The sequence below is a fragment of the Ziziphus jujuba genome, chromosome 11 (assembly GCF_031755915.1).
Source record: "Ziziphus jujuba cultivar Dongzao chromosome 11, ASM3175591v1".
Classification (NCBI taxonomy): domain Eukaryota; kingdom Viridiplantae; phylum Streptophyta; class Magnoliopsida; order Rosales; family Rhamnaceae; genus Ziziphus; species Ziziphus jujuba.
The window spans coordinates 18469230-18491471 of NC_083389.1; the positions used below are offsets into that span (position 1 = coordinate 18469230).

At 35.7% G+C, this 22242-nt stretch overlaps 1 protein-coding gene across 3 annotated transcripts; it reads left to right on the forward strand.

Annotated features, from left to right (window-relative positions):
- Positions 1–11110: 11110 nt before the first annotated feature.
- On the forward strand, positions 11111–14929 carry LOC107432862 (adenylate kinase 1, chloroplastic). Of its 3 annotated transcripts, XM_060812804.1 has the most exons (5): positions 11489–11628; positions 12018–12117; positions 13111–13251; positions 14000–14272; positions 14388–14929. In XM_060812804.1, the coding sequence occupies exons 2-5, from the start codon at positions 12019–12021 to the stop codon at positions 14526–14528; spliced, it is 654 nt and encodes a 217-aa protein (XP_060668787.1). In that variant the 5' UTR covers positions 11489–11628; position 12018; the 3' UTR covers positions 14529–14929. The 3 variants fall into 3 exon arrangements, with proteins under 3 accessions (XP_048321595.2, XP_015899550.3, XP_060668787.1); XM_016044064.4 differs by lacking the exon at positions 12018–12117 and having other exon boundaries at positions 11113–11628; XM_048465638.2 differs by lacking the exons at positions 12018–12117; positions 13111–13251 and having other exon boundaries at positions 11111–11628.
- The last annotated feature ends 7313 nt before the right edge of the window (positions 14930–22242 follow it).

Here is a 22242-nt window from a genome sequence, read left to right on the forward strand (position 1 = left end):
AGTGGCAAATTTGTGATTATTGAGAAATTATGAAGATCACATGCAAAGCACGAGAGGAGAAAGATGAGAGAAATTTCCTGGTATAGAGTAGGTGGGTACACCCCAAAATAGCATGGAGCTACGCTACTCTCTCTGTTTTAGCTACTTTTTCCTTAATGAAGCATGGCGCAAACTATTTGGTATACGCCAAGTTGGCGTGGTTCAATGCCACTGAATCGGTGAAGGTGGCTTAACTGAAGCATGAAGTGCAGCGTAGGGCTTCGCGTGGTGTAGAGCATGGAGTGTGAAGTGGGACATAGAGTGTGAAGATACTATGGTACATGCCAAAGTGGCATGGGGCAACGCCACTGTCTCTGTGTAGTAGCTTGAGTGAAGCGTGAAGCATGGAGGTCCATGCTGAGGTTCACGTTGGAAAACTATGAAGCATACTCTCCTTCTCGTGTGATTGAAGTTGTTGGCATGATCCCCGGTGTCCTAGCTAAGTGGTTCACGCTAGAGTGGCATAGACTTGATGCACTGAAAAGAAAATGGTGTGGAGTGGGCGTGGACACGAGGAGGTACACACTGGAATTTACCTACACAAAGCATTAGTCACTTAAATGGCAATATCTTTCTCTACAGACCTGCAAATGATGTTCCGTAAAATTCTATAGAAAATAGACATCCACAGATTTACATCCATATGTTGCACACTCTCTACTTCATTTTCTACAATTTTTGACAATTTTTCAAAATTCACTTATCTGCATAGTTATTCCTCAACATTTCACTCAATTCTTTCACTTTGAACTCTAATGCTTCAAACTAATCCAAAATATGAATACACTTCAAAATTTGAAATTTGAATCCCTAATCATCAACAATCCTAAAAAATGCAAGAAAAAAAATTATAAAACTAGCATTAAAATATTAAAATAATCATATTAAATCTAATTATGACTTAATAAAATTTAAGGGAAAAATTTTGGAAGAAAAAGTGAAGGGTTAGATAGAAAGAACTCGGGATGCCTCCCGAGAAGCGTTTGGTTTTATGTCTCTAGTTAGACGTAGCCAAGTGTTAATTAATTTAGGTTTTAAATTTCTTCTTCTCCAATAGAATGCTTGATGAAATCACCATTCTCACTTTCCATGTCTTCATGCTTGGACAATTCTTGCTTAATCATGCTCAAATGTTCTTTCTTTTATTTATTCTTCTTCCTCTTCTTGGAACTCTTTTTCTTTTAAGTTGAATCCTTCACAGATGATTCTTCATTCTCATATGCACAGGCCCTTGAAGGGTTCAAATTCTTCTCATAAGATATATTAAGATTAAGGACAAGCTTCTTCACATTTCAAATTTGTCTATGCTCATCTCCTCAAAAATAATGCTTGACTCGTTAATTATTAATCTAAAATAATCTTCCATCATCTCCTTGGAGCTCAATTGCACCATATGGAAACACTTGATTGATATGAAAAGGTCCTGACCATCTTGATCTCAATTTTTCTAGAAAGATCTTCAAACGTGAATTGTATAGAAGAACTTGTTAATCTGGTAAGAACTCTCTCCTCAAAATGTACTTATCATGCCAAAATTCAGTCTTCTCTTTATAAATCCTCCCACTTTCATTAGCATCTCTTCTAAATTCCTCTAACTTATCAAGTTGTAATAATATTTTCTCACCCATGGCTTGGCAATCGAAATTCAGCTTTTTAATATCCCAAAATGAATGGTGTTCCAACTCCACCAGGAGATGACAAGTTTTACCATAGACTAAACAAGATGGGCTCATGCCTATTGGAGTTTTGAAGGATGTCCAATCCTTGTAGTTTGTGCCAACCGTCTTCTTTAAAATTTGTTTAATTTCTTGGTTAGACACTTTGGCTTGACCATTGGATTGTGGATGGTAGACTAAAACTACCTTGTTCTTAACACCATACTTTTGTAAAAGAGAATTGGACAACTTAATGTAAAAATAAGAGCCTTCATCACTAATAATCGCTATTGGTGTCCCAAATCTTGATAATATATTCCTTTAAAGTAATTTCAAAACAACCTTGGCATCATTTATTGTGGTAGGAATTGCTTCAACCCATTTTGATACATAATCCACCGCAAGCAAATTGTATTGATTAACATAAGACGATGGGAATGGACCTACGAAGTCAATCCCCACACATCAAAAATTTCCAACTCCAAAATATTTATTGATGGAGGAACAACAGCAACAACAGCAACAAAACCAGCAAGTTGATGGAGGAAAAATACCAACAATGGCAACAAAACAGCAGCAACAACAATAGAAATAGCAACAGCAACTCAAATAGCAGAAACAATAGCAACAACAGAAGCAGTAGCAGCAGCACCAAAAATAGAGTAGAGCAAAGTGTTACAATACGAATAAAGGAACCCAATTCAAATTATGTGACCGTTGGGAAGCACGTACCAACCACACATACAGTTTTAAAGCCAGCTTCAATATTGCACCATTTTAGTTCTTTATGTTAAGTTTAAATGCAGCGTTTTGGTAGAAATTATGCAATAAAACTAATTGGTTTACTGTAGATCCACCAACTTTTCTCTTTCGTCTTCAAAATCATATAAACTTGAGGACCAAGTTTTGGAAAGGGGATCTTTCTGAAATGAGTATTTTTGAAATACAAAGCATTATTTCAGCTTTTACATCAAATTGGTATCAGAGCTTGGAGATCGCCAGGAAATCTACCATGGCTAATTCTAATGAGGGAAGTAGTCAGACCACCAATGAAGATCAAAATACTAAAGTTGTATTGACAGCGATACGAGGTATTGAACAACAGATTGAAAATCTAACGAAGGTAATTCAACAAACCTTGCTCCAACACTCAGCACCGCCATCTGTGACTCCACCCATTGCTGGATCGAGGGACAGAGAGTTAGCTCGTCACCCTCCAATGGCTCATCGAACTCCAACCACACAACTCCGACCACTACGACTAGATTCCTCTTTTGGTCCCAATCTACCACCACCACCTCACTCTCCACCAAATTATCATTACATCTACAAGAAATTGACTCCGATGATGATATTAAAGCAACTTTTTTTGACAATCCTCACCGACGACCTGGAGATTTCCTTCCAAACCACTATTTCAAGCACCCAAGACCACCACAACCACCCAGGTACAATCTCCACTGAGAAATGGACTATAAAATTAAAATTGATCTACCAATGTTTGATGGGCAAGTTGATATAAAAAGTTTCTTGGATTTGATCCACAATGTTGAATCCTTCTTAGACTCCATGAATATCTCAAAAGCACAACAAGTCAAATTGGTGGTTTATATGCTTAAGGGAGGTGCCTCTGATTGGTGAGAGCAATTGCAAGCTAATAGAAGGAAAGAAATGAAGGAAATTGTTAGATCTTGGCACAGGATAAAACTCCTCAAAGCCCATTTCTTACCTAAGGACTATAATCAACTACTTTATGAACAATATCACAGTTGTCAATAGGGCACTAGAACGGTGAATGAATATACAACTGAGTCCTTTCGGCTTAGCTCACACAATAATTTACAGGAAACAGAGAGGCAGCAAGTAGCTAGGTACATACATGGTCTTCAAAATCCAATTAGAGAAAAGCTACACTTGAGCCCAATTGCCAACCTCATTGCCACTGTTAACTTGGCTAACTGAGTAGAGAAACACATAAAAGTGCCAGATTCAGCTACAAGACCGCCAAATAAGTGGAAACCAATTTTTGACTTCTACACAGATAAGCCCAAGCAATACCACTCTCATCCTAAGATGCTAAACTCTACCAATCCCATTGTTAAACAACACCAAGATTATAATGCCATAGTTGTTGGGAAGGCACCTATGACTCCAACATATAACAACCATCCTGTCAAGCCTTCTAATTACCCAACAAACAACCCATATGCTAGGCCATATCCCATTAAGTGTTTCAAATGCAACCAGGTGGGGCATCGATCAAGTGAATGTCCTCAAACGAAACTTATACACATGCATAAAGTAGTAGATGATTATGGGAGTGAAGATGAAGATAACAGGGTTGATATGATTGAGGCCATTGAAGAAGTTACTAAGGAAGATATTGATGGAGAGCCAATAATATGCATTTTACAGAAAGTTCTCTACTCAACTAAAAGGTACACTCCTACTTAACGGCATACTCTCTTTAAAACTAAGTGTAGCACCGAAAATGTTGCTTCCAAGGTTTTGGTTGCTGGTTTGAACCTACCTACTAAACCATATCCAGAGCCATACAAAATTGGATGGGTCAAGCAAGATTCAGACATTAAAGTTCAAGAAATGTGTAATTTGACTTTTTCCATTGGAAATAACTATGTAGACACCATAGATTGTGATGTGATTAAAATGGATGCTTGCACTTGTTATTGGGAAGACCATGGTTGTTTAATAGAGATGTACAACATAATGGGAGGAAAATACTTACTCTTTTATTTGGCATAATAAGAAGATTATTCTCTTGCCACCTTCTTCCCAAGCTGAGAGTTCTACAAAGAAACACAATTCCAAACAACCATTTAACCACCTTCCTGAGACCACATCCTCACTACTGGTGTTGACCATTTTCAAAGGCACACCAAACACACCACCCCAATACTAGCCCTCATCCTCAAAGATAGCAAGACTCCTAACACCAACCTGGTTCCATCGGCTGTTCAGGCTCTCTTAACAGAGTATAGTGATTTATTTCCTAATGAATTACCAAATAAGTTGCCACCTTTAAAAGATATTCAACACAATATTGATCTCATATGTGGAGCTGGATTACCAAACTCGTCACACTACCACATAAGTTCCAAAAAGCATGCCACTGTCCAAGAAATCGTGGATGATCTGCTGGCTCAGCATTTGATCAAGCCTAGCCTTAGTGCTGGTGCTGTTCCTGCCTTCCTTGTTCCCAAAAAGGATCAAATGTGTGGATAGCCGAACAATCAATAAAATTACCATTAAATACAGGTTTCCCATCTCATAGTTGGAAGACATGTTAGACAAGCTTGAAGGTTCCACAATTTTCTCTCGGCTTGAACTCAAAAATGGATACTATCAAAGAAGGATAAGTCCGGGGATGAATGGAAGACAGCCTTCAAAACTAAGGAAGGCTTATATGAGTGGCAAGTCATGCAATTTGGTCTTTGTAATACCCCAAGCACTTTCATGTGCCTCATGAATCAAATTCTAAAGCCTTTCATTGGTCATTTTGTGGTTGTCTACTTTGACGATATCCTAATCTACAGCCGCACAGAGGAAGATCATTTGTCTTAGCTGAAGCAAGTTATCCAAACACTTAGAGATAATAACTTGTACCTTAGTATACAAAAGTGTGAATTCTTCATTGACAAACTCCTCCTTTTAAGCTTCATTATAAGTAAAGAGAGCATACACACTGATCCAAAGAAGATTCAAGCTATCCTTGATGGCCTTAACCCTAAAATGTCATCGAACTTAGCAGCTTCCATGGCCTTGCCACTTTCTACAGAAGGTTCATCTGGAATTTAAGTGAAATAGCAACCTCTCTAATGGCTAGTCTCAATAAAAATGAGTTTAGATAGGAGCAGCCACAGCAGGACAGTTTCAATTTGCTAAAAAAAGAAGCTCACTAATGCTCCTGTTTTGGCACTTTCAAACTTTGATAAAGTCTTTGAGGTTAAGACCGACGCTTCTAAAATGGGCATTGGAGCTCTTTTAACTCAAAAGGGAGGCCCAATTGAATTCTTTAGTGAGAAGCTCTTTCCTACCAAACAAAAGTCAGACAAAAATAGTCCACTTATGAGAAAGAATTGTATGCCATCATTAGAGCTTTTGATCATTAGGAGTATTACCTGGTTCAAAAAGACTTTATTTTACATAATGATCACCATCCCCTCAAGTACCTCAACTCTCAAAAGAAGCTCAATGATTTACATGTCCATTGGCTTGAATCTCTTCAAAAATTCCACTATTCTTTCTACTATAAAGCAGGCCATCGAAACATAGTTGCTAATACTCTCAGTCGTAAATATACATTGCTCACTGTCCTTAAGTTCAATTTGGAAGATTTTGCTCATCTTAAAGACTTAAATGTAAAAGATGAAGATTTCACTTTCGTCTAGGAACAGTGTCAATTTCACAATGCAATGGAGGATTACAAATCACTGAGCGTTTTTGTTTAAGGGAGACCAACTTTGCATTCCCAGAACTTTTCTTTGTGATTTCATCATACATGACCTTCATTCTGAAGGTTTAGCTGCCCATGCCGACCGAGAAAAAACAACTTTAGCTGTCACTCGATGTTTCTTTTGGCTAATGATGAAAGCTTGAATTGCTTCCTATGTTGCATGTTGTCCTGTGTGTAAAATTGCAAAAGGCAAATCTCAAAACGTGGGTCTGTACACTCCTTTACCAGCCCCCACCACCATCTGGGAAGACCTCTCTATGGATTTTGTTCTTGGCCTTCTAATGATGGTCCACCATGTTGACTCCATTTTTGTTGTGGTAGACCATTTCTCTAAAATGGCTCATTTTTTTCCTTGTAAGAAAGCATTTGATTGAAGTTACGTTGCCCACTCATTCTTGCATGAAGTAGTCCATCTGCATGGCATTCTAAAAACAATCACCTCTAACCATGATGTTAAATTTGCCAGCCATTTCTTGAGGGTTCTATGGAAGAAATTTGATACAAAGCTTCAATATGGCAGTCCATATCACCCCCAGATTGATGGCCAAACTGAAGTAATCAACCGCACTCTTGGCAACATGCTTCGTAGCCTTACATCGGACAAGCCTAAATAATGGGATGCCATGTTACCATTAGTGGAATTTGCTTATAACAATATGGTCAACCGTTCTAGTGGCCTTCAGCCTTTTGCCATTATCTACACAAAGGTGCCCAATAGCACCACTGATCTTATGTCTCTCCCACTTCCCCATCACCAAGGAGCTGCTACCTTTGTAGAAAACTATGCTCAGTTTCACCGAGATGTTCAAAACTGCATTGAACAAGCCAATCTTAGATACAAAGCAGCTGCAGATGCTCATCGTCGCCATAAAACATATAAAGAAGGTGATCTTGTTATTGTTTACTTAAGGAAAGAACGTTTTCCAATTGGTACCTATAGCAAGCTACAACCCTGCAAGCTCGATCCTTTTGTTATTACCAAATGTGTGGGATACAATGCCTACCATGTTGACTTGCCTGATGACCTTCACATCTCTCCCGTGTTCAATGTTTCTGACTTCAATCCATATCTTCCACCCGATAATTCACCTATTCTTTCTTTACAACTCGAGGATGAGTTTCCTAACACCAGGGAGGAGTTGATGCAGGAATAACAGCAACAATGTCAACAAAACCAACAGGTTGATGGACGAACGACAGCAACAATGGCAACAAAACAGCAGCAACAGCAGTAGAAACAGCAACAGCAACTCAAATAGCAAAAACAGCAGCAACAGCCGAAGCAGTAGCAGCAGTATCAAAAACAGAATAGAACAGAATGCTATGGTATGAATAAAGAAACCCAATTTAAATTATGTGACCGTAGGGAAGCGCGTACCAGCCACACATACTAGTTTTAAAGCCAGCTTCAATACTGCATAATTTTAGTTCTTTATGTTAAGTTTAAATGCAGCGTTTTGGTAGAAATTATGTAATAAAACCAATTGGTTTACTGTAGATCCACCAACTTTTCTCTTTCGTCTTGAAAATCATATAAACTTGAGGACCAAGTTCTCGAAAGGGATCTTTCTGGAATGAATATTTTTGAAATATAGAGCATTATTTTCATTTCATTAACAGATTCTACATCATTTATGAGGAGTAATTTATGTCTTTTTGAGATGTTTCCCATTGTTTAACAATGACCACAAGTTTTAACAAAAGCATAACAATCCGTGAATAAGGTAGGCCAATAGAAATCGGATTGAAGTACCTTTGAAGCGGTGCATGTAGGTCCAAAATGTCCACCACATGAAGAAGTATGGCAATGAAATGACACACTCGAAACCTCCTCTTCCAGTATACATCTTCTAATGACCAAGTCGAAGCATCGCTTGAACAAAAAAGGGTTGTTCCAATAGTAATTATTTGTTTCATGAAGAAACCGCTTCTTTTGTTGCTTTGTCAAATCCCGTGGCAAAACTTTGCAAGCAAGATAATTCACCAAATCGGTGAACCAAGGCAATTTGACATCCACCTTCAAGATTATTTCATCCAGAAAGAATTCATCAATATGAGTATCCCTTTTCTCTTGAAGATTTTCAAGCCTTGATAAATGATTCGCCATTCGGGCAACCCAGTGATGGGCAACTTGGGTGATAACACAAAACCTCAAGAAATGAGGAGGAAAAAAAATTAATTTAAACCTTTATTAATACAATAAAACTCTCTGTTTAAGTCTACAATGACTAGAACAAGATTATTTTTTATTCAACACCATAGCAGAAAAGTTAAGCAACAAGTTGATGAAGCAAGTGCATCTCACTTGAAATGGCAGCTTTTCGATCAAAACATGCTTGACCTTGTTTCACATAAAGAAAAACTAGACCTTGACATCTCTAGAAATTCTCAAGCTACTTGAAAAACCATAACGTGCCATATGTTTTGACTGAGAATCTAAGATATTATTCCAATGCATATGTCAATATCTTTGTCATGTTTGGAAATTATAATCACACTTTGTAGTTGGGTTATATATATATATATATATATATAATGCACTTTGCTAGAAACAGTTTAGGACTACATACATGCAATGCACTCCACCCACAATTTTCTAATGCTATCATCATTGCTGACAATGAGTACAAAATTTCAAGAGATCTTATATCTATAAGACATTTAAAGTGCAATTGGATCTGTTTTTATAATCTGTCATAACAGAGAACTATTATTCAATGCATGTTTCTACAAAAATATATTGACAATAGCAAACAACATTATTTGATGTTTTATTTAATCAAATAGCAATCTATCTTTTGACTGCAATGTTTTTAAGTTGTCAGAATAGAAATTATAGAGGCTCTTACAATTAAACATTTTAACCCTGCACGACGTTTTTAGGCTCTGATACCTGTCGAATAGCGGCTATATATATATATATATATCTTGCATCAGATATGTTCCATCAAACTTAAAAATTTAACATTCAAATGAATACGGTCATTTTGAAAAAGCCATTTTGACAGTAAAACAATTTGTGCCCGCACTCACTAATTTAAAAAATAAAATTTTCTTTTGAGAATCTATAAAAACTTAAAATTTACTTACTTGTTAAAGAATTTAGCCAGTAAAGTGTTTTTTCTTTTCTTTTTTTTTTTTTTAGCCAACAGTTTGGTAGAATCTTTTAATTCCTACGTATTGAAGGACCCAATTTTTTTTATACTTTTATTTAGATAAAAAATACTAATAAAAATTTCACAGAAATTTTTTTTATAATTACAAATCAACTCTATATGGTCTCATAAAAGTAAATTTACCAAGAAGCCTCTATCTTTCATTTGTTAGAATTAATTAGGATTCCCTCTTCAAATAGCAGCCATGGCACTGCCAACCATATACTTTATATAATATAAAATTGAATAATAATAACAATTTATTCTTCAAAAACTATTAAATGATAGGTCTTAAATATTGATTAAAGTGGTTAAAAAGAGAAATGATATATGCATATATATATATATATATATAGAGCAATATCTCAGATATTAAATTTTTTATCAAAATTTTAGTAACTAATTATGTAATAGTGTTTTTAATGATATTAAATTGATATTGTCCTATATTCATTGAAAGATAAACTATTTAAAAAATATCAAATTATAAATATTAAAATTTAAAAAAAAAATTAATCATTTTATATTTATCCATATATATATATTTGAATTATTTTTTTTTTCAATTTTAAAGATGGAGATGTTAAGCTAGCTATACAAGTGCTAGCTACAGTGGCTAGCATATGGATTTTTGGATTTTCTTTTTAAGCTTTAAAGATGGAGATGGTAAGCAACAAGTGCTAGCTACAAGGGCTAGCACATGGACGTATTTCAACATTAGCGTGTACACCATCAGCATTTATTGTTACTGCCAATCAACCCTCGACACAGTTTCAATATTAAAATACATTTTTCTCCGATCTCCTCTAATCGGTAGCCATGGCAAAAAAATCCACGAGATTCATCACTGACAACCTAGTTGGGTCGACCATCAGCGGTGGCCACTAGCAAACTGGAGAATTTTTATTTTCAAAAATATTCAAATTTTATAAAAAATAAAAAATAAAAGGATAATTTTAAAATTTTTTAAAATGGAGATTGCATTGAATTTTTTAACAGTGTAATTAGAAATTCTAATATAGATTTTTTCTTTTCTTTTAAGTTATTGAAAAGAAACTTTGAATTCTATATCAATTTTATTCAGTTATTTATTCCAGTAACAATGTCAAATTAATTATTAATTTTTCTTTTATGGTTAAATCGATCTCTAAACAATGTTTAAATTTCCTAGTTTGTATTAATTTCGTTTTTTTATTTTTTGTTTCATATGAATAAAAGAAGTATTTAGATATTTATATTTATATATATATTTTTTTTGTAATAAATTATATCATATAAATTTCTTATTTATTTCTAAAACACTTTATTTCTCTATTTTACCTAACTAGAGTATAAGATTATTGACAGCAAGTTGTTTCTGAATCAAAGTAATATTACATTTTTCACATCTGGTAATTTGTTTTTAACCTTTTATTTTTATTTTTATGCATAACTATATATATGAAAAGGAAAAATGTAGTTCTTTCAAATCAAGCCATAACTTTCATTTCAAACTTTCTATGCCATAAAATCTACTACAGAACTCAATACTATATATATATATATATATATATTTAAAAAAAAAAAATTTCCTACTATGCATGTTTGAAGTGTTATTGGTGGCCTTGTTGGGTTTTGAAGGTTATTTGGGTTTTGAAGTTGAAAACAGTGATTCAAAGTTGTTCGCCAAAAAGAATAGTAATTTTTTCCGAGGAAAAATAATTTCCAGATAAACGACACGTCGTTTTCAAAAAAAAAATTTAGAGGTAAAAGGCATGTCGTTTTTCATCAGGTTCGGTCGGTATATTCCAAATTCCACAACAAAAGTAGAGAGAGAGAGAGAGAGAGGATTGCTAGGGTTGCGAGCTTCTGCGTTTTGGCGGAAGCACCTTGTTGAAGACAGACACTGAGTGTGAGAGTTTATATAGTTATTACCGTTCTCTGTTTGTCTGAGCTCTCAAAACTCAGAAAAGAAAAAAGAAAATAAAAAAGCTTTCCTCCAATGGCGGCTGCTTTAACCCGCCTAACGAAACCCGCTTCGTTGGCGTTCTCTTCTGTGAATATCATAAGGAGATGCTTCTCATCGGCAGTTGCTGTATCAGAGACCAACAATGCTGCTTCCTATGTCCCTCCATTTGTTCTCGACTCCAATCGACCACGTAAAGATCCAAAGGACCGCAACGTACAGTGGGTGTTCCTAGGCTGCCCTGGAGTCGGAAAAGGTACTTACGCTAGTCGTCTTTGTAATCTCCTCGGTGTCCCTCACATCGCCACCGGCGATCTTGTCCGAGAAGAGCTCGCTTCCTCTGGTCCCCTCTCTCAACAGGTTTTTATTTATTTATTTATTTTTTATTGGAATTGTGTTAAATTGAATTAACCTCAGATCTGGGAAATTTTTTCTTTTTCTTTTTTTCTTTTTTTTTTTTAAGTTTTGATTGGATTATATGATGGTTGAATTACTGGCAGATTAAATTTTCTTTTTGTCGTTTTGGTTTTTAATTGGGTTCTTCAATGGCAAGAGTAAAAGTTGAATGGTAATGAAACCAATATGTCGTTTTTAAGTTTCCCAGGAAACAATTTCACAAATAATGTGGAAAAGGGCATGCCTTGCATTTATTAATAATAAAAGTTATGGCTTTGTCCTTTAGCTTAGATTTTTATTCCATCTTTTGGCCAAAATGATAGCTTGATTTGATGTTTTGCTAACTTAAGCAGGATGGCTGGGGTCAGTAGGAGTGATAGCAAAGTTGCAGAGATAAAACAGGATGAATTACCATGGGGAATAGTTTTGCCGTTGGAGCCAACAGAAAAAAAAGTAATTAAAATGCAGTAATTATTCTTGTGGTTGAACTGGTTAATTTATTTATGCAATAGGTTTAAAATAAATGGCATTGTCATCCTATAAGTAGATGTTTCAAAGTTTTGACTTGAATCATTTAAGGTGAAGGTTGCTGCTTATAAATTAAGAAAAGATTGCCCTGTTAATTTATGTTACTAAACTGAAATGGGTAGAGCAAGAAATGAAATAAGTTGTTCCTTGGATTGCTTGATATAAGCTTGTTTTCTCATGAAAGTACAAAACCAAAGCTCTAGTCACACCATGAGTCTTTGTCTATCTAAGAAGTCAAGTGCAGGCTGAAACATCTTGGTCGAGCTTTTGAAACACAAGGGTAAATAGTTTCCATGTAATTTTTGTCAAATGTCAAATCTGTTTCAAGTGTTGGGACACTGGTGTACATTATCATTCATGTTAAAAGATGTGATCGTTTTGTATAACATTCTAAAGAATTCAAAGCTACAGATTGGTGGAAAATGTCTGACACCATAATTACATTGGATTTTGCCAACTTTTAAACACAAAACAGGTGAAATATTATGTTATTATAACCTCTTAATGAGTGAGTCCCCTTTATTTGTAAATCTTCTGAACATATTGCGGAGTTATGCTTGTGGAGAGTATTGTGTCTTGTAGCAGTCAGATATGCAGCTCTGCTGGAGTCATTTAATAGTCAAATGGATTCCTATAGTTGAGATGTTGTTGTTATATGTCCTGTAATTGCGTAGAAAAGCTGCTCAAGAAATGAACTTGTACATTTGGCAATGATGATTGGATTCTTACATGCTATTGAAAGCTTATCTATTATTTCTTATGAATAAGTTAACAAATAATTAGGATGAAGATAATAATTTTATCTTTGTGAAGTGCTTCATCATTGTTATAAATGATTCTATCTCTTATATTGGTTGTTGCTGTTGTTGTTGTTGTTTTTTTTTTCCTTTTTTTTTTTTTTTTTTTTTTTGGTGGCAGCTGTCTGAGATTGTGAACCAAGGTAAGTTGGTTTCAGATGAAATTATTATAAGCTTGTTATCAAAGAGACTGGAGGCTGGGGAAGCTAAAGGTGAATCAGGATTTATTCTTGATGGTTTCCCTCGAACAATACAACAGGCGGTAAGCATTTTGGTGAATCAGAATTTCAAATAATAGACAAGTGAGATAAACATTTTGACCTGCTAGATAGTACATCATCTATTTGCATTGCACAACCATCTAATTACCTTAAAATCTTCCATTGATTTGAGAAATTTTCTTGACACCTTTTGAACCAAGTGGTAACTTCTCAACATTACATCACCTTAAAGGAAAATAAATGGTAATAAGTCCCTTTCTTCATGATATAGCGACATCAATTTACAGATCGCAATACTGATAAAAATGTAAGACCAGAATATTGATTGGGTCCTTCTGACTAAACAAGTAATTGTTGTCAGTTATCTCGTTATAATTTATTCTTCTAAGTGAATAATTCCTTACCACCTTGTGCATAATTTTGAGCCATAAGTGGATGTAGGGTGAATATATTTAATTTTCTTGTACAATACGAAGACATGTGAATTTGCACTAATGTTTTATAAACCCATGAGTAGGCCTTTGACAAATTCATGAAACATTTATGATAAGCAACATTCCTTTTGTCCACCTTTTCCTTTATGTTTCCTTTTCTGACTGAGTTGTTTTGCTTACTAGTATCTAATCAGAAAATAAAGCATCATTAACGGCTTGAGACCTCTCATAACATAGCTTCTAGTTTTAGGCCTGCAAGTGGCAATTGCAAAGACCAGAAGTTAATTTGGTTTGGACTGTCTATGCATGTGTATGGGACACTGCTTAAAGTTTTTTCTTTCATGTATTATTTTAGGAAATACTGGAAGGGGTCACCGACATTGATTTGGTGGTCAATCTGAAGCTTCAGGAAGATATATTGATTGATAAATGCCTTGGTAGAAGAATTTGTAGCCAATGTGGGGGAAATTTCAATGTGGCATCTATTAATGTCAAGGGTGAGAATGGGAAACGTGGAATTAGCATGGCTCCACTTCTTCCCCCTCCACATTGTATGTCAAAACTTATTACTCGATCAGATGATACTGAAGCTGTTGTAAAACAACGACTTCGTATCTATAATGAGAAGGTATCACTGCATTTTCATACCATTTCTTTTCTTATCAAGGGATACTTGAAGAACTTGACCATGCAATCTTATACTGCTATTCTGTATTGATAGTCTATGCATTTGTATCTTGCAGAGTCAACCCGTAGAGGAATTCTACCGTAGTCAGGGGAAATTATTGGAGTTTGACCTGCCAGGAGGGATCCCAGAATCATGGCCAAAGTTGCTTCAAGTTCTTAATCTTGATGATGAGGAAAAGCAGTCTGCTGCAGCATAATTCATGATACTATACCAATTAATTGTAAGATGCCATTCTTTGCATGTGAAATGCATGCTAGCAATTTTGCAAGGAAATATTTTTGTCTCTTTGAAATAAAAACCTTGAATTATTTGTGACCATAATCACACACAGCGGATGCCTAGCTGGACTCCCTAATTTGTTTGTTATTTACTTTTGCTTGAAGATGATTCTAGTATATTGTAATACGAGACACATGGAGAAAGACAGATTCATGATAGTATTATTTGGTTGAGGTATGATTTAAGGAAACTATTTAGCTTCAATGGATAGGCTGGTTGTAACTCATTATCTGCGTAAAAAATGCTGTATTGTTGTTGTAACCAATAACTAATAATTCAGTCAATAACATCTTTTTCTGATGCTCTTTTACTAATTTATATGGGTGTGCTTCTTTTCTAATTTATATGGGTGACCTGATGGTTCTATGGCATATGTCTAGAGTTCTCTGATGAACCTCCCATAACATTGATCAGCAGGGTGTCGTCACCAGCTTATGTAGGGCGGCTTGCCTCTGATTGCATGTAATTGGTTGGATATTTCATCCGAATTATATGTAATCTAGTGCTAGGCGCCAAGCATAAGCTGGGTAACACCACGCAACAGAATAAACTTTGATATGATTTTATATGTGTTGGACTCATTATTGTAGGATAGTGGGATTTCATTTGCAGCTGGCCGAGCTGGTTGGCTCTAGTATTGCCAAGCAGTAAGTTAACACAGCTGCAAACAGTAAATAAGGGCACAATACCAGCTCTTTACCGCAGGAGTTTGGGTGGTGCAAGATAGACTGTGCTGTACATTTAGCTGATTAAAATTCGCGTTTATATCAAAACTAAACCGTCTGTGTGAAATGATTATAAATTAATTACCAAATTTGTGTGGTATATTGATGTAGTTCTACATGTATTTGAGAAAGGATTTTCAACATATCGGCTTGACTGATAAATATGTGCATCTAATGTTCGCATAGACACTGATAAGTTCTGCGCATGTAAGTCTGATTTATACATTTTTGGATGTGCCTATTAAATGGCCAAGATGGTATTTGTTAAAAACTATTGTATAATACCTTTTTTCTTTTTTTTTTCCTCCTCTATTTGGGGTGAATTAATAGGCCCCCTTAAGTAATAGTTTATGTGCTATCGTTTTATAGGATTGCATTAGGTTTACTAAATTATATATGTAGCTTTTACCTAGCAGTTTGATAACCTTAGTTGTACTTGAAAATATATATTTATTCTTGATATTAAAGATTAATTTGAGTCTGATTGTACATCGATCATTTCATGTCAAGATAAATCAAGGATTAAAATTTAAAATTCAATCAAAGAATCTGATTTAAAATTCAAAAATAGTTAAATTTGAATTTAATGATATATTAAAATTTCATTTAAAAAAAATAAATTTTATTGGGATCGAATGATTAATAAATATAATTTTAAATTTTAAATTTTGATGGTATGTAGAAATTGAAAAAGGAATTTCTCGTATTAATTCTTATGTTAATTCTAATATCAAATATCTATATGATGGTTTATATAGATATATATATATATATATATATGCATGTGAATGTATGTGTTAGATATTTTGGTTGCTTGTATTTTTCCTTGAATCATCTAGTTTCATCAGTAGAAAATGATTATTATTAATAACAGAATATTCATTGTTAAGTTTTAAAATTATAAGGATATGAATAATATGAATTTTAAAATTGGCTAGCTTCATATAATTGTGTATTTCAGATACAACTAAAGTTGAAACTTAACGTAGGGGTAACTTTATATAAGGAATAATACTAGAACTACTAATTCAATCTATTAATATGTATGTCAAATAATCTATGTCAGTATTTTATTGGTTAACATATTAATATAGTTCATAAATGATCTTTTATAAGGACAAGTTTAAGTAAACAAAAACCGATCAATTATAAGTACACAGTATACATTTTAGTAGATTTATGTGGTATTTATAGTATTATTTTTATATGAAAAGAAGTTTTTGTTTTATGAATACCGACTATATAGCATAATTCCAGCCAAAAAAAGAAAAAAAAAAAAAAACGTATATGACATAACATTATTAGTTGAATAAGTTTACTTATCAAATAACTGTCATATTGGTTAAGGCTTTAAATATATTTTACATCTTAAATCATTCAGTAGTTTAATGTCACGGGTCTAACTTTTCCAACACTCCCGTGCGGCACTTAGCACCTCCCTTGCTAAGTAAGTCTTGCTCACAAGCTATGAAAATGCGGAAGCTAAGAGTAAGAGAGTAGGAAGTAGAAGAGTTTGAGAGAATGTGGAGAATACTTGTATTGCTAGAATTCTTGATATGCTTGGATATGCTTGGATGTTCATACAAATGAGAGTCCAACCCCTTTATATAGAGGGCTTGGCATGTAGGAAAGTTCTAGATATGTACACATGTCACCTATCTAGTTATGGTTCTAGATTATTCTAGGGTTATGTACAAGATATTTACATGGAGTATTCTAGAGAGATTCTCATCTCCATTAGTCTACGTTTCTCTTGAATCTTCTAGAATATTCCGGGCTTCTCTTGATTCTTCATGGAGAGTGTAGAGTCTTCCGGTTAAACTTCAAGGGTTTTACTCCTTTTGCACGGGACGTGACACTCTCCCCCACCTAAACTCGCGACGCCCTCGTCGCGCCTTCTTCCTTGCCCGCCGAATGTGATCTTTGAGTTGCCGTTGTGTATCTTCGTGCTCCCCACTTACTTCACCATCCGGCAGGTCCTTCCCCTTCACCAAGTATTTGGTGTAGTTGGGCATACCTCTATGTTGACCGACTCGATCCGCAGGTGTGGCCTCCATATTCTTGTCGGGTGGAGTCGCTATCTCCATGGGTGCCCTTCTTGACTTACCTTCCGCTAGGGCCTCCGTGCCCCCTTTCCTTACAATGGGAAGTGACTCTTCATAGCGTCGTGCCTTCCCGTCATGCACCTTGTGTAGTGCCTTGTTTTCTTGAGGTGATGGTTTGGCTAAGTTCCCTTCCTTAGCCTCTACGTGCTCTCTCTTGTCGTCTCACGACTTGAAGCCATTGCACGCAAGCTCCCTTGGTGCAACTCCTTTGGCACATCTTGTACCTTAGGAGGTGTCTTGGCATGGCTTGGGACATCCTCACTAGGCTTTTGGGCAGCAACCAAGTTGATTTGCTCCTCCCTCTCAACTTGCAATGCCGACAAAACCTTGGTCTCCCGCTTGCTAGCTTGTTCCGTAGGCACCATGCACGTTGTTCCCCCATCCATGATGCATAACTTGTTAGCAAATGGGAGTGGGAAAGCCTTTACTTGGTTGAAGAAGTCCATACCAAGGACAACCTTGTAGTCATCCATGGACACAACCGTTAGATTCAATTGGCCTTCCCAATCGCCGATGGTGGTTTTCACACCTCGAGCAACTCCTTGGAGCGGCTTCGCGTCAGAATTTACCGCCTTGACGAAGCCCCTTCCTTGTGTTGCCTTAATCCCAAGCCTTTGTGCCTCCTCCACCGATAGGAAGTTATGTGAGGCACCCGTGTCCACCAACGCCTTGGTGGGCACTCCATTGAGTTTAGCCTCCACGAACATTAGGCCACTCTTCTTGGTCTCCTTAGGAGCAGCCTTGATAGCATTCAGCAATTGTAAGGAACCTATACTAGTTCCTTCCTCTTGCTTCTCCTCGTATTGGGCAGTCATGGCATTCAAAGCCTTCCTTTTCGGACAATCCCTAACCCAATGCGGTCCATCACATAAGAAACAAGAGTTTTTGGGTTTGGAAGCATCCTTACCTTCTCTAGGCGGCTTCCACCTTGAGCTTTTTGGCTTATGTGCACTTTCCTCCCTTTCATCCTCTTTGGACCTACTAGGTTCTCCCCCACCTTTTCCATGGTTGTCTTTCCATTCCTTTGGCTTTGGAGAGTCTCTTTGGTTGGAGTAGTCGATGAAGCCTTCGGCATACGCAATGGCACTAGCTAGGTCTTGTACCCCACGCCTCTTCAACTCCGTCTTGGTCCAAGGTTGTAGTCCATCCATGAAGTAGAAAAGGGAGTCTTTATCTGATAGGTCCGGGATCTCCAACACCAAGTTGGTGAACTCCTTGATGTATTCCCGGATATGGCCTACTTGCTTGAGTCGTCGAAGGCGACTCCTTGCCTCATCTTCGGCATTCTCCGGATAGAATTGCCTTTTGATATCCTTTTTAAAGTCATCAAAAGTATGGAAAGTGCACGTACCTCGCTCGATGTCGCTATGCCTCCTTCTCCACCATAACATTGCCGTGTCGCTAAGGTAGAGAGTGGTAGTCCTAATCTTTGAAGCATCGTCCACAATGCCCATTGCTTCAAAGTATTGCTCCAAGCCCCAAAGGAAATTCTCGAGCTCCCTTGCATTCCTTGCCCCAGAGTAGGACTTGGGCTTTGGTACATCGATTCGTGGCCCCTCGCGTATGGTAGTCGTCCCCGACGCTACCGCCCTCTTGCAAAGAGCCCAATCACCCCGCATATCCTCCATTTGGGTGCGGATGGCATCCAATTCTCTCTCCAACATGGCACGAAGGTCTGCTATCTCCCCCATGCATTGGTCGCGTGTCGCACGGAGCTCCCTCCTTAAGGCATCGTCTAGCCCGTTGAGTAACCCCCTCACGGCTTGATTGATGGCAATGTCCTCTGACTCTAGCCCATCTAGGCGACTCTCCAGCACCTCAAACCGTTCTTGTACTCGGGATGCATGCTCCTCCAAGCGCAACTCTACGCCCGTCATCACATCCTTGGACTTGGACTTATGCTTCTGCTTCCCCGCATTGGAGTTGCGTTGCTCTTCACGACCTCGCACATCGGTAGCTCCCTCCACATTGATGGTAACATCCGAGCTAGCCATCTTGCCTACTTCCACGTTACACCAACAATATGCTTGAGCAGCAATTGGCTCTGATACCAACTGTCACGGGCCTAACTTTTCCAACACTCCCGTGCGGCACTTAGCACCTCCCTTGCTAAGTAAGCCTTGCTCACAAGCTATGAAAATGCGGAAGCTAAGAGTAAGAGAGTAGGAAGTAGGAGAGTTTGAGAGAATGTGGAGAATACTTGTATTGCTAGAATTCTTGATATGCTTGGATATGCTTGGATGTTCATACAAATGAGAGTCCAACCCTTTTATATAGAGGGCTTGGCATGTAGGAAAGTTCTAGATATGTACACATGTCACCTATCTAGTTATGGTTCTAGATTATTCTAGGGTTATGTACAAGATATTTACATGGAGTATTCTAGAGAGATTCTCATCTCCATTAGTCTAGGTTTCTCTTGAATCTTCTAGAATATTCCGGGCTTCTCTTGATTCTTCATGGAGAGTGTAGAGTCTTCCGGTTAAACCTCAAGGGTTTTACTCCTTTTACACGGGACGTGACATTAAGCTTTAAAACCTTATCTACTGTACCTTAAACTATTATTTTATTTTCTTTTTGGTACAATTGAGAAGGGGAAAAAAGCCGCATGTGCGAGTCGTATGCTTCTTGTAAAGACACTTTAGGGGAAAAGACAAACTTAGAGACCACAAATTAATAATGAAAAACAAATAAATAATTGTTTAGTCATATATAAAAAAGTAGAATCAATAAGTAGCTCAACCTTGGGAGTGAAGTTCTACTACTCCGGAAGGTTGTACTCCTTTCTATAATATATATGCGGGATCCTTAGAGGGAGCATATACTTCTATTATTGTATTGTACATTTTTCCAACTTTTAGCTCCTTTGAAAAGACAAAGTTACCCTTGAAAAAAAGATTTAATGGAATTATATATTGCCCAAAAAAAATAATAATAATAAAATAAATCATCATATGCAAATAAGAGAATCATGATATTATGCAAATATGTTTGAATGCTAGAGACAGATTTGCTCCTTCACTATTATGCTAATATGACAATCATTCACTTTGAAATTACATATATTATATTTTTGAATTAACATTTAATCCATTTCATATGACAACCATTTTAGTTATGATTACTTTCTCTGTGTTACCCTTAAGATGAATTTGACCCTGTAACACTCTCCCTTTTAGAGTAATTGCATATTTTCAAAAATAATAATAATAGTACTAACAATAATAATAAATTTATGTGTAACTTTTGCATGAAATTAAAAAAATCTATATATAATCATTCAATAAAATTTTAAATGTATCTAACACTTGTTATTTAATTACATTTTAAAGTAAAATTTACAAACTCATTATAAATTTTAAAAATATATATTTATCAAATGAGGTTGACTTAGTTGATAATCCTTTAAGATTATGCATTCAAGACGACAAAAGCATATGATCCTAACTATTTCATTTTACAAAGTTTTTAATAACAATTAGGATCATACTCTATCTATGATTCATAATCATCTAAAAACATAGTATGCATAGCCAAAATATGAGCAACCCTATTAGATTTTTTATTTTTTTTCCTTAGCAAAAGAACACCTAAACTACTATAAGATAATGAATGTTTAATATCCTCATAGGAAAACAATTAAACCATAAGACAACATTAAAATCTTGAATAATGGAAACTGCAATTTGTAGTTAATAAGCTACAATAAAAAATAAAAGAGTTTAGCAGGAGTAGATATTAAATTCCCTTTATCATCACGAATAGCAGCCCCACTCCCACTGATTCATTTATATTTGACGATGCATCAACCATGCATGTTAACTTCATAATCTCCAGAGCTTGGACAACTCCAACCAAGATCAACTAACTTACTTTAGAACCCCCTTAAATTAGCTTATCTAAATTCCAAATGTAAGTCTGCTATACCATCAAGGAGGATCTTATTGAAAGCATAACCTACACAGAAACGGGGAAGAAACCCCTAAAACGTCAGCTAACAAGAAGTATGAACTCCTTGCTACCGGCATGACTAATAGAGCCATAGCATCAGCTACTTTTTTTCGTTTCATAAATGGTTAGCATCAATTTCCCAGTTCTGCGAACCATGACATGCCAAATGAAAGATGTAAAGGAGTCGAAATCCAACTCAACTTTGATTTTTTCTATCTTTCGTTTTATTTCGATAAAACCATACTATCATTTGTTTATGAGCGATATTTTCAATAAAATCATTCAATTTCATTCATTTATAGTTGTTTTTTAGGATTAATTTTGAACTTGTACAGTTTTGCGATTTAGGGTATTAATTTTAAAAATTAGTGAGTTAGATCTTCATCTTTTAACTTTATTGCATACTGATCCAATTTTTTAATTTTAGTCAAACAAATTGAAAACAATTATAATAGAAAATTTGTAGCAAATTTTGTGAAGAAAAACATTAGGATGTTAATTAATGAAAATAAAAAGTTGTTATCAATTTGTATGGTCAAAATTAAAAATTAAAGTAATCTGCAACAAATTTAAAAACTAAAACCTAAATAACTACTTTTGAATATTAAAAATCTAAATCGTAAAGGTTTAAAAATCAAAGATGTCAAAATGTAATTGATCTTTTTTTTTAATAAAATGTCCACTAAAAAGACATGTGGTTTTTTTCCATCCAAATTTGAATGATGTAAATAATTGTACTAAAGTGAAATTAAGATGATAATAGCAAATATAATGTCAAAGTTTTTAAAAGTTGTGATGTAAAGTGAAAAGCATTGCATATTTGGAGATTAAAAGCGTATTTAACCATAAT

Excerpts from the sequence above, each read along its gene's own strand:
- LOC107432862 (XM_016044064.4), top strand. The coding sequence starts at position 11,305 with ATGGCGGCTGCTTTAACCCGCCTAACGAAACCCGCTTCGTTGGCGTTC. Across the intron at positions 11,629-13,110 it reads CTGGTCCCCTCTCTCAACAG|CTGTCTGAGATTGTGAACCA; the intron begins GTTTTTATTTAT and ends TTTTGGTGGCAG. Across the intron at positions 14,273-14,387 it reads TTCGTATCTATAATGAGAAG|AGTCAACCCGTAGAGGAATT; the intron begins GTATCACTGCAT and ends TGTATCTTGCAG.